Raw genomic sequence first — 13285 nt, 5'->3', positions numbered from 1 at the left:
CTGCTCCGGGCGCCATTAGAGAAGAACAAAGACCCCGGGAGACGCGCACACAGCCCGGGCTGCCGGTAAGCTGGCGCAGAAACGCGGCGCGCTCGGGGATCTTGAAAAGCAAGTGCAGACCGGAATCGCGGCTGCCCAGGTACCTGCGCCTGCGACCTAGGCTTGCGGGGAGACGACCTAGGCTTGCGGGGAGACGCGCGGAGGTCCTCACTGAGGTGAAGGTCCCTCCCTGAGTGAGCAGGAACCAGGCACCCGGGCACGGGAGCGGTGCAAAAGGCGCCATTCCCGCGCCACTGAACTGGGCTACAGCCCGCGTCCTGGAACTGAGGGCTTTGAACTGAGACCCGGGGCACGAAAATTCGGGGCGTGGGTTCTCCACGACGGTGGGGCACAAGGCAGACACAGCACCCCAAAGCCGTTGAGGTGTACCCTACCATTCCCGCTCTGTTCCCTGTCCCACGGGGTGGGGGGGACGAAAAACAGCCCCCCAAGGACAATAGGAGAGAACTCTGGCGCCACCTAGTGACCAGGAAAAAAAAAGTCACTAACACCCCATAGAACAGGAAATTTCTTAAGACTGCTTGAAAAGGGCAGAAGGCTTCTGCAGTGGCCAGCCGGGAAGTTAATCCACGCCAGGCCCCTTCCGACCAGCAGTCTGAGCCCACAGAGGGAGCAGGCACCCACGTCCGGGGCAGACCGGGTGCGCAGAAGAGTGTGCCTGAAACCGGAGGCGCAGGGACTGCATCCCGCTTTGCCATTTGAGAACAGGGACATTTCTTCAGTAAAAACTGCCTAAAACCAGCAGAAAGCTCCCCCAGAAGGCAGAGATGGCTCCTGGAAGAGCCAGAGGGGAGCGGAGAAGTTCACCCAAGATGCCAGTCAGTCCGAGCATCACAGTGTCCCAACGCATACGACAAATTAGAAAACAGACAGTAGGGAGTAGAAGAACCACACGCAACCTAACAACTCCTCAGGAAAGAAGCACACCACAAAAAGAAAACCACTCCCCAGATTGCAACGACAGCAACTTGGAAGAACTTCTGAGCCTTCCAGAAAGAGAATTTAAAATTGCCATGATTAAAAAAGTGATAGATCAGAAGAAGGAAATTGAGTCCCTAAAGAGGGAAAACAATGGTCAGAAGAATGAAATTGAGTCCCTAAAGAGGGAAGTAAAAGAAATGCAGGAGATCAAAGAATTAATGGAGGAACTAAAGAACTCCGGGAAAAGCAAGGAAAGCAGAATAGATGAAATGGAAGAACGAATAAGTTCTCTTGAAGACACAGAAATAAAAAGAACCAAAACAGAAAAGGAAAGAGAAGTACGAAGGAAAAAGAATGAAGAAAGACTTCGAGAACTATCTGACTCCATGAGGAAAGGAAATATAAGAGTTATAGGAATTCCAGAAGGAGAGGAGAGAGATGTAGGAACAGAGAAAATATTCCAGGAGATAATTGAAGAGAACTTCCCAAATGCGAAGAAGGAGCTGAAAATTGATATACAAGAAGCAAGAAGAACACCAAACTTCCACGACGAAAGGAAAAACACAGCAAGACACATAATAGTAAAGCTCCCAAGAATCCAGGACAAGGAAAAAATAATGAAGCTGACAAGAGGGAAGAAACAGATAACATTCAAAGGAAAACCAATCAGGCTGACATCAGACTTCTCTGAAGAAACACTACGGGCAAGGAGAGAGTGGAGGGACATAGTCAACAGACTCCAAGAAAACAGATGCCAACCAAGAATACTCTATCCCGCAAAGCTCTTTCCTCCATGAAGAAAGAATATGGACCTTCCCAGACAAAGAGAAACTCCGGAATTTCATTACGAATAAACCCCCACTCCAAAAAATACTACAAGGCATCCTAAAGCCAGAACCTCAGAGGGACGAATAACAACGAAAGAAGACCAAAAAAAAAAAAAAAAAGTTATTAAAAGAATAAATAAAATCAAAGGAAAGACAAACATAATGGCAAATACAGATGCTAACATATCAATATTAACTCTAAATGTAAATGGACTAAACTCTTCAATAAAAAGACACAGAGTTGCAGCCTGGATTAAGAAACAAAACCCAACCTTTTGCTGTCTCCAGGAAACACATTTAGCTACAAAAGATAAAAATAGGCTCAAAGTCAAAGGATGGAAAACAATCCTACAAGCAAATGGGCCAAAAAAGAAAGCAGGAACAGCTATACTTATATCAGATAAAACAGACTTCAAACTCAAAAAAATAAAAAGAGACCCCAATGGTCACTACTTTATGATTAAGGGGACAATACTTCAAGAAGAAATAACACTCATTAACATATACTCACCAAACGAAAGAGCACCAAAATATATCAGACAACTGTTGTCCTCTCTGAAAACAGACATCAGAGAAAACACATACGTAGTGGGAGACTTCAACACACCACTATCAACAATGGATAGATCAACAAGACAAAAAATAAGTAAAGAAACTAAAGCTCTAAATAAGGACCTAGAGCATTTGGGCTTAACAGACATCTATAGAACACTAAACCCAAAAAAAACGGAGTACACATTTTTCTCAAGCGCACACGGATCATTCTCCAGGATCGATCACATACTGGGGCACAAGACAAACATCAACAGATACACCAAGATTGAAATCATACCAACCATCTTTTCTGACCATGAAGGCATCAAACTAGAAATAAATCATAAAAAGAAGGCAAGGAACTATCCTACCTCATGGAGATTAAAAGCCACACTACTGGAAGACCACTGGACTAATGAGGAGATCAAAGAAGAAATTAAAAAATTCTTTGAATTGAATGACAAGGAGGACACCAATATCCTAAATGTATGAGATGCAGCAAAAGCAGTAATAAGAGGAAAATATATAGCAATAGAAGCTCACATCAAAAAACAAGAAAGAACTCAAAGAAACAACCTAATCTCGAAGCTCAAAGATCTAGAAAAAGAACAACAAAAAAAACCCAAATCCAGTAGAAGAAAAGAAATAATAAAAACCAAAGCAGAAATAAATGAAATTGAAACTGAAAAAACAATCCAAAGATCAATGAAACCAAGAGCTGGTTCTTTGAAAAAATAAATAAAATAGACAAACCCCTAGCCAGGCTCACAAAGGAAAAAGGGAGAAAGCACAAATACACAGGATCATAAATGAAAGAGGAGAAATCACAACGGACACAGCAGAAATCAAAAGAATAATCAGTAACTACTATGAACAGTTATATGGAAACAAGTTCAACAATCTAGAGGAGATGGACAAATTCCTACAACTCTACAATCACCCAAAGCTAGATAAAGAAGAAATAGAACACCTAAACAGACCAATTACAAACAGCGAAATTGAAATGGTAATCAAAAACCTCCCCAAAAACAAAAGCCCAGGACCTGATGGATTTACAAATGAATTCTACCAAACATTCAGAGACGAATTAGTGCCTATCCTTCACAAACTCTTCCAAAAAATTGAGAAGGAAGGGACAATACCAAACACGTTCTATGAAGCCAATATTACACTAATACCAAAACCGAATAAGGACAACACAAAAAAGGAAAACTATAGGCCAATCTCCCTAATGAACACTGATGCAAAAATCCTCAATAAAATTTTAGCTATCAGAATCCAACAATGTATCCATAAGATAATTCACCACGACCAAGTTGGATTCATTCCAGGGGCACAAGGATGGTTTAACATCCGAAAATCAATCAACGTTATCCAACACATCAACAAAAAGAAATATAAAAACCATATGATAATATCAATAGATGCTGAGAAAGCTTTCGACAAAGTGCAACACCCATTCATGATAAAAGCCCTTGAAATTCTTGGGATACAAGGAACATACCTCAACATCATAAAGGCCATCTATGACAAGCCAACAGCCAGTATCATTCTCAATGGTGAAAAGCTGAAAGCAATTCCATTAAGATCTGGAACAAGACAAGGATGTCCACTCTCACCACTGCTTTTCAATATAATACTGGAAGTCCTAGCCAGAGCAATAAGACAAGAGAAAGACATCCAAGGAATCCAAATAGGAAAAGAAGAAGTCAAACTATCACTATTTGCAGATGATATGATAATATACATAGAGAACCCCAAAATCTCCACAGAAAACTAATTCAACTCATCAGTCAGTTCAGTAAAGTGGCAGGATACAAAATCAACACGCAAAAGTCAGTAGCCTTCCTATACACAAACAATAAATCTGAAGAAGAAGAAATCAAAAAAACCACCCCTTTTATTATTGAAACAAAAAAATCAAATATTTGGGAATAAATCTAACAAGAGAGGTAAAGGACCTATACAAAGAAAACTATAAAACACTGTTAAAAGAAATAGAAGAAGACACAAAGAAATGGAAAGACATCCCCTGCTCATGGATTGGAAGAATAAACATTATTAAAATGGCCATCCTACCAAAAGCAATATACAGATTCAATGCTATTCCAATCAAAATCTCAATGGCATTCTTCAAAGAAATAGAACAATTATTGATGAAATTCATATGGAATCACCAAAAACCCCGAATAGCCAAAGCTCTACTGAAAAAAAAAGAAGGAAATGGAGGCATCAAACTCCCAGACTTCAAACTATACTATAAAGCCATAATCATCAAAACTGCATGGTATTGGAACAAGAACAGACATACAGACCAATGGAATCGAATAGAAAATCCAGAAATAAACCCACAGATTTATGGTCAACTAATCTTTGACAAAGGAGCAAAGACTATGCATTGGAGCAAAGAAAATTTGTTCAATAAATGGTGCTGGGAAAACTGGGTCGCTACATGCAAAAGAATGAAGCTTGACCACTACCTCACACCATACACAAAAATCAACTCAAAATGGATTAAAGAACTAGACATAAGACCTGAAACCATAAAATACATAGAAGGAAATATAGGCGAAACACTACGGGATTTGCACATCAAAGACATCTTTACAGACACATCACCCAAAGCAGTGATAGTGAAGAGAAAGATAAACAGCTGGGACTACATCAAATTAAAGAGCTTCTGCACAGCAAAAGAGACAATAACAAAAACAAAGAGAAACCCCACCAACTGGGAGAACATTTTTGCACCCAACACTAATGATAAAGGACTGATCACAAAAATCTGCAAAGAGCTGATGAGACTCAGCAACAACAAAGAAAATAATCCAGTCAAAAAATGGGCAGAAGAGCTAAAAAGAAACTTCTCTGAAGAGGAAATGCAAATGGCCAACAGACATATGAAAAAATGTTCAACATCACTTGCAATCAGGGAAATGCAAATCAAAACTACCATGAGATACCATCTCACACCAGTGAGAATGGCACATATTAAAAAAACTAGCAACAACAAATGTTGGCGAGGATGTGGAGAAAAAGGAACTCTTCTGCACTGTTGGTGGGAGTGCAAACTGGTCCAACCACTATGGAGAGCTGTGTGGAGATTTCTGGACCTACTAAACATAGAGCTTCCATATGATCCAGCAATTCCACTCCTAGGTATTTACCCAAAGGACACAGAAACATCAATTCCAAAGAGCACCTGCACCCCTATGTTTATAGCAGCACTGTTTACAATAGCTAAGCTTTGGAAACAACCCAAATGCCCAAAAGTAGATGACTGGATCAAGAAGATGTGGTACATATATACCATGGAATATTACTCAGCATTCAAAAAAGATAAACACATGCAATTTGCAGCAACATGGATGGCGCTGGAAGGGTTCATGCTCAGCGAAATAAACCAAAAAGAAAAAGAAAAATACCGGATGGTCTCACTCATAGCAGGAATCTAGAAAACTTAAATAAGGGACCAGGAAAATGAATATAAGAAAGTGAAAATCAAAATCAACAAAAAACTATGAACCAGAGACACTTTTTGGGGGGTGGGGGGCGGGAGGGGAAGGATTGGGGTCAGAATGGGGCGTTTGCAATTGTATGGGGGAATATAAAAATAAAATTTAAGATAAAAAAAAAAAAAAAAAGAAATTGCCAGGGAGGATTTTAATCCAGGTATATGAGTGAACAGTCTACTCTCCCTTCTGTCGTTGTCTGAGTGCATGTAGTTCACATCCAGCGTCTTGAAGTGCAGAGAAAGTACATGTGCTATTTTTAGAGAAGTCAGAGATGCAATTTAAAGTCTTCCTGCAGAGCCAGTTTAAGACATATTAATGCTGGGAAAGGTGGAGTCATTCCCACTGCCTGAGATGGTCTGTGTTGTAACTGGTAGTTTTGAGACTTGCAGTTTCCCTTCCGGGTCAACACCACTCAGTGAATCAAAAGTTTATATAACTCCCTCTCCTGAAACTCAGCCATAAAAACAAAAGCCTCCCAAATTGAGAAAGATTATTATGAAACAGAGAATGCTCAAAATCTCCATACTTCAGATTTTAAAGAACCCCATTACCAAAACATTTGGACCCAACTAGAGAATAATACAGTACTGATATCTAGTCCTTCTAATCTATAAATCAAATCATCTAAAAATCAAAATAGCACATTGATTTTTAAATATAATAGAGATGATCAGGTACACTGGAAAATAAGCTCTGGGACGAAAGAGTCCATCTTTATCCCACAGTGTTTCCCTAGTATATAACAATTTCTGGTATGTCGTGGATGCTTAGTAAATACTGGTAGGACAGGGAACCTCTCTGGGATCCATTTCCATAAAGAAAAGCTAATGACAAGCGACCTGGAACTGAAGAAGATCATGGCCATGCCATCTTACAGTTCTCTGTAGCCCAGTTTAGAAACTCATCCTGTTGTGATATCTTCTTTCTCCAGAAGGAATTGGCAGTAGCCCTCTAGAGAAGCTCCTTATCCATAGGGCATTTGTGCGTGTCAGGCTGGAAGTCAGCAGTTATAAAGTGCGGAGGTATTCAGAAACCACATCCTGAAACTGAGATCGCCTGCTCACTCCCTACTGTATTGTACCCCCAACATTAGGCACAAGAACGCTCAGATTACAAGTTACTACTATCCAGATTTGTTGAAAGCATATAGGACAGTAAGATAGTTTCTCCTAATGTCTTAGAAGGAATTGTCATCTTTTGTAAATTTTAATAACATTTTTTATAACTGACTCCCCCAAAGACTTGTGGTGTTATATTGATATTTTAGTAAGTAGAGAATTACTTGAGGCATTAGGAAGTGGGGCCAATCCGGATGAAATAGCGAAGTAGGAGAGGTTTATCTTGGTGTCTTCTCTTCGTCATTCATCTATCAATGATGTGTCTTTTACATTTGGTTTCTTTCTCATCTTTCCATGAAAACTGTTAATAATGTCCAAGGTAGTATAAGGAAAAGAGTTTAATAATTAGTATCATGGATTTCTGAGTCTTTAAGACTGGTGCTTTTAATTAGGCAGTTACTGTCTCTGCTAAGGGTACAAGTTCGTGATGTCATCATCAGAGGTATGAAAATCCAAACTTCATTTAGGTAGGTTAAGCCAAAAAATCTAGAAATAACTGGTGGAGACATGTGGAAACAATTATTGCTGTACCCAACTAGGGGAAGTATTGCTGTACCCAACTTGTGGAAGGCAGTTTGTCAGTAAATTTAAAAGTCCTTGAAAGTAAGAAGCCAATTTTTAACTCTGAAAGTCCAGGCATATGTTCATTTTTCTTTTTTTAATTTTTTTCTTCAAAGATTTATTTTTATTTATACAAGAGCCAGGGTACAGGCCAGATGCGTGGGAGGGTGAGAGGATTCACCAGAGACACAGCAGGGAACAGAACAAGCAGACGGACCAAAGACACTGCTGAGGGGAGCAGCGGGCTCGACAGAAGAGGGCTGCTGCGCCATGTGGGACCCTCGCTGGCTGGGATCGAACCTGCGCTGCAGAGGCTGCGGACAGCTTCCTAGCACTGCGCTCAACCGCCTGCGCCACCAGCAAGGCCCCGGGCATATATTCAGTGAAAGCAATGAGATATGCCATCCTGATACTAATACCTTTCTCTTGCCTTTGTCAGATAGCAACTGTTTTCATTGTCTTACAATCATATATTTTATAATCTTATTTGAGTTTTCTTTTCCTAATACCTGGAATTAAGTCTGAAATTATTCATTTTAGTCCTTTTGTAGAATATTTAAAAAGTCATAAAAATATAAAGGAGGGGAGAAAAAAAAATTGTAACTCCATCACTCAGAGGCAATAATTGCAACATCCTGGAACAGTTTATTCCAGACTGTTTTCCATTTTTAAACATGGATTAGATCATAACAAAGCCTTAGCTCTTAATACTTTTATATGGTATCTTGTCATATTATTGTGTGAACAGATGTCAGCATGCAGTTTACAGTGTGTTCATGGGTCATAATTTATTGAGCTTTCTGCTGTCCTATTGTTGGATACTTGGGTTGTTTATAAATTTTAAATTTTTCTAAATAAGACTGCTATATGTTTTCATGCATGAAACTTTGCTTTGGGAAATTAGAGGCTATACCATATTTTGAGTCTTGTGATTTTATAATTAAATGACTGGTGCAGTTGACATGATATGGAGCTGTATAGAAAGCAAAAGAGAGTTAAAGAGATTGCAAAAACTTTCAACCTAGGACCTTTTATATTTTCTTTTTATTTATACTTATATACTAAAAGAAAGAAATGACTATTTTTCAAAACTTGACTCAAGTTTCCATGTCATTCTTGGCTAGCATAATCACTCTGTTATCCTTTTTTGTATGTTGTTTTTATTAAAGATAATGATGAACCTCTCTTGAGTGGATCTGGTGATGTATCCAAAGAATGTGCCGAAAAAATTCTTGAAACGTGGGGAGAACTGCTGTCAAAATGGTAAGTTATCATAGAACATTTCTTTCATCTGTAATTATCATTTTATGATAAGGAATCTTTACAGTACTCAGTCTTAGAGCCAATGATAGAAACTTAAGTATGAGGTTTCTGTTGCTAGTTTATTTTTACAGGTTTGTAAGGATAGTAATGAAGATCTGAAGCCAAGTAAGGGAAGTGATCCTTTTTCTTGAAGAGGTTAGGAACCCCTGACTCGTTAAGATAATATACAGCAGTTAAAACAGTTAACTAGAGAAGGTTAACTCACAGAAATCTTAGCGCTACAGTCAAGCTCCCAGGTGGGGATTTTTCCTTATCTGTGTTAGGTACCTAGAGTGACAGCAGAGTGTTATGAGGAAGATATATGTTAACTACTCTATAAATTACTTTTCCTGCTAACACTTGTAAGATTCAGGAATTTCTTTCTTTTTTTTTTTTTTTAATAGAGGCATGTTTTATTTATTTATTTGTTTGTTTGTTTTGTTTATACATGCACTGGGTACAGTCAGAAGCGTGGGAGGGTGAGAGAATTCACCAGAGCCAGAGCGGGGAGCAGAGCAGGCAGAAGGACCGAAGTACACTGCTGAGGGGAGCAGCGGGCGGCAGGAGAGGTCTGCGCGCCATGTGGGACCCTCCTCCGGTGGCCAGGGAGCAGCCGGGGATCGAACCGGTGCCGCAGAGGCTGCGGGCAGCTTCGCAACACAGTGCTCAACCGCTGTGCCACCGGGGAGGCCCAGATTCAGGAATTTCTTATTAGCTTAAGAGACAGCTTGAAAACAATATTAAGGAGCAGTATGCCAGAGTGTCTAAAAGAAGTCCGCTACCTTCAGGTAATTGTTAATGGACCCAGAGGCACTCTGGAAAATCAAGTGATGAGACATGTAGTTTTTTCTTTCCCTTTGTAGGATGCTGGAAAAGGCTAAGCTTGAAAACGATCTGAGCTCTTCTTTATTTCTAACTTTGTGGGTATGAGGTTGTCATATAAGCTCCCCATGGGCCTATTACTTTGGGGGTTGATTTTTCTCAGAAATTTTAACTGTTGAGGCCTTTCACTCTATTCTTAGTAAAGTCTATGTTGGCACTTAAGAACAGTTAATGCCCTTAAGGGATAGGACTACAAATGGGCATCATCTGCTGATTGTACTCTCACAATGCTTTTCATTTTTGGTGAAATGCTCTTCACATTGGGAAATGTCAAATATGTACAGGAGGAAAATGCAAACCAAAGCATGGTTTGTCCTTCCACAGTGGTTTTAATATGGGAAAAAAAAAATGCTGAAAGAAAAAAAAACAGGGGAAGAGTTTTCATCTATTTCTGATATTCCTTTAGCAGTCAGGAGACAAGCCTGCTGATGCTCTTGTCACAGTTAAATTTCAGTGCAGTGAGCTTAGAGTGTTTGGACTGCTGCTGGCTGGGTTTCATCTGTAGAAAAAGGTTTCTGCTCTAAAATAGAAATGTAATTGAGTCTTGACTTGGTTATATAATATTATATTTAAAATCATCCAGATACAGCACTTAGACTCTAGAATTAGATTTTATTAGAGGAACTCATTGGCATTTTATACAATTGCTTAGAATTTGTTTTGTTAACCTTTGTTCATTTAACCCATTTAATTAAGTGGTGTCTTCTCTTCTATTCCCTCAGCTATGTTAACTGAGTTTCCATCTGTTTCAGCTGTCTTCAGGGTATTTAAAATTGATTTTGCTTGTTTCAGTATGTCTTTGTTTTTCATCATTATTTATATCTTGCTTAGATAGGAAGCATCATGCTATCAGGAAATTTAAGAGCCTAGTGAAGATGACTTCAATTCCTACTTGTCCTGCTTCCAAGCTTGTATGGTTTGGGGCAAGTCACTTAACTCCTTTGCATTTATTTCTCCATTTAGAAAACACAAGCCTTTAAAACATTCAGGATTATTGTAGTTAAAAATAATGGATGTTGCAGTAGCAATAGCTATAGAATTAATGAATTTATTATAGGACTAGTACTGTGCTAAGTTATATGTTCTATTTCAGCTCTAACAATCTTCAGAACTAGTTTCAATTTTTATTTTATTTTTTTAAGATTTATTTTTTTTTATTTTATTTTTATACAAGAGCTGGGGTACAGGCTAGAGGCGTGGGAGGGTGAGAGGATTCACCAGAGACAGCGGGGAGCAGAACAGGCAGACGGAATGAAAGCACTGTTGAGGGGAGCAGCAGGCGAGACAGGAGAAGTCTGCCGCATCATGTGGGATTCTTGCCTGCGGCCGGGATTGAACCCTCATTGCAGAGGCTGCGGACAGCTTCACAGTGTGGCGCTCAACCCGCTGCACCACCAGGGAGGCCTAAGTTTCAATTTTTATAGACGAGGAAGTTGGCTCAGAGAGATTGTCAGCGATTCTAGTTAGTAAATGACAGGTGCAGAATTTTTAGCACCATCAGGGCCGGCTCCCAGAGCTGACTTGTTTAGCTCTGCATCGGGTCTCAGCATTAGTAGCTAGTAATAGTTCCTTTGAAGTCTTAACTTTCCACATTCATCTTAGTGCAGTTCAGTGGGTAAGAGAGCTAATATCACTATAAAGTTTGCCGAGTTGGATAAAGTTAATATTATCCGTGACGTAAAATTACTCTGAAAATAACTTTACCAATAAAAATTAAGCTAAGATTATCAAATTTTTTCTGCAAAGGGCCAAATGTAAATATTTTAGACTTTGTAAACCAATAGTCTCGTTAGTAATTATTTAGCACTTATATTGTCATGTGAAAGCAGTCATAGACAATATATAAACAAATAAAAATAGTTGTATTTCAGTAAAAGTTGATTTCTAGAAAGAGGTTTTGCACGATAGAAACTTTATCCTCCACAGTCATTCAAAAAGTTTCAAAGTATCATAAAAACTACTGGTATCACTTCAAATATTTATTTTAATTCAGAACATAAAAATACACCCTTCAGTTTTAATGCAGGGCCCCACCCCATATCTTTGGCTGTGTGTCCACTGATTGGAATTTTCTTTTCTCTCTTACATGAACCACAACTATCAAGCTAGGATTTCCAGTTTTGCTTTTTGTTTTTTGTTTTGAAAGGCAATAATTGAAAGATACTTAGGAAGCAGTCTGACTGTAAAATCTAGGTAGACTTTATTCTTTCCTCCACCTAACTTTTTTTTTTTAAAAAAAGATTGCCTTTTTTTTCCCCAAAGATTTATTTATTCAAGAACCAGGCTACAGGCAGATGTGCGGGAGGGTAAGGGGATTCACCAGAGACAGAGCCGGGAACAGAACAGGCAGACTGACTGAAATACACTGCTGAGGGGAGCAGCAGGCATGACAGGAAAGGTCTGCTGCGCCATGTGGGTATCTCCCTGGCTGGCCGGGCTCAAATCTGCACTGCAGAGGCTATGGACAGCTTCACAGCGCTGCGCTCAACTGCCTGCACCACCACTGAGGCCCCCTCCACCTAGTCTTTTAGTTATCTTGGCCACATCTAATTTGAGAGCACTTCATCATTATTATTATTTTGTTTATTAGCACATTACCTTTATGAAGTCATTGTGTATCAATTAAGTTTGGTTTTTACAAAAATAATACACTTCGGGAATCTTTCTTTCACCACTTGAAAATTTTGGCTTTTTTTTCCCCAGGCATCTCAACTTGAGTGTGAGGCCAAAGCAGTTGTCACCCTTGGTGAGGAGTGGTGTTCCCGAAGCACTTCGAGGAGAAGTCTGGCAGCTGCTAGCAGGTTGTCACAACAACGACCACCTGGTAGAAAAATACCGAATCCTCATCACCAAGGTAAGGGGATGACCACCGTACTTCAACGTTAATCCTTTTAGAAATTTGTTTTGAAAAGATCACTGTGCCTATTTGATTTCCAAGAAATTCTTATAATTCTCTTATCTAATATAAGAATACAGCTATGAGGCTTCAAGCCCAGAGTCCTTTCTAATGTTGGCACAAAGGAGAAGGTACAGGTTTTCTCCCCAGCCTGGCCACGCCGCTGGGGCAGAGGGTATTCCTGGCCCCTTGCGTGTCAAAGTTCCTTTCGACCTTAATCACATGATTAGTTAGATCAATTGTGCTGTGCAGTAAGCAAACTTTTTTTTTTGTTGTTCATAACTTTACACATGTCTCATAAATTTGTTCTGTGTAGGTAATGCCTAGTTCTAGTTTCTGCAATTGGAAGAACAGGTTCTTTTATCTAAAACCATATTTCCTTTAAGTTCATTCCCCTAAAATGAGGAATTCTCATTTTTTTATTAGTATCTCCTCAAGTTCAAGTATTCTGCTAGGTTTTTCAAGCAAAACAACAAAAACTTTTATGTATACAAGCACAAATTGGATTTTAAGATTTTGCAAGGTTAGACGATAGTTTGTGCCTTTGTATCCGTGTTTTTGGTTTGAATTCTTGATTTTGTTTTCTTGAATTCTTGAAGTGTTTTTCTTTAGGAAGCAGTTTCTCCAATGATATGTAAATCTCAAACTTGGTTAGTGGATTGTTCAGAGCCC

General features: G+C 39.3%; 1 protein-coding gene across 2 annotated transcripts in view; it reads left to right on the top strand.

Annotated features, from left to right (window-relative positions):
• The window catches only part of RABGAP1 (RAB GTPase activating protein 1), a 151262-nt gene that overhangs the window by 70347 nt on the left and 67630 nt on the right, over positions 1–13285 (top strand). For both annotated transcript variants that reach the window (XM_054689760.1, XM_037494407.2), the window contains exons 12-13: positions 8703–8796; positions 12421–12571. In XM_054689760.1, the coding sequence (XP_054545735.1) occupies positions 8703–8796; positions 12421–12571 (245 nt within the window). The remainder of the gene's footprint in view (positions 1–8702; positions 8797–12420; positions 12572–13285) is intronic.

This window comes from Talpa occidentalis, unplaced genomic scaffold (assembly GCF_014898055.3).
Source record: "Talpa occidentalis isolate TD23 unplaced genomic scaffold, MPIMG_talOcc4v2.1 talOcc4.7, whole genome shotgun sequence".
In the NCBI taxonomy this organism is placed as follows: Eukaryota; Metazoa; Chordata; class Mammalia; order Eulipotyphla; family Talpidae; genus Talpa; species Talpa occidentalis.
Note: the sequence above shows the minus strand (reverse complement) of the source record. Positions and strands in the feature narration are given on the sequence as shown.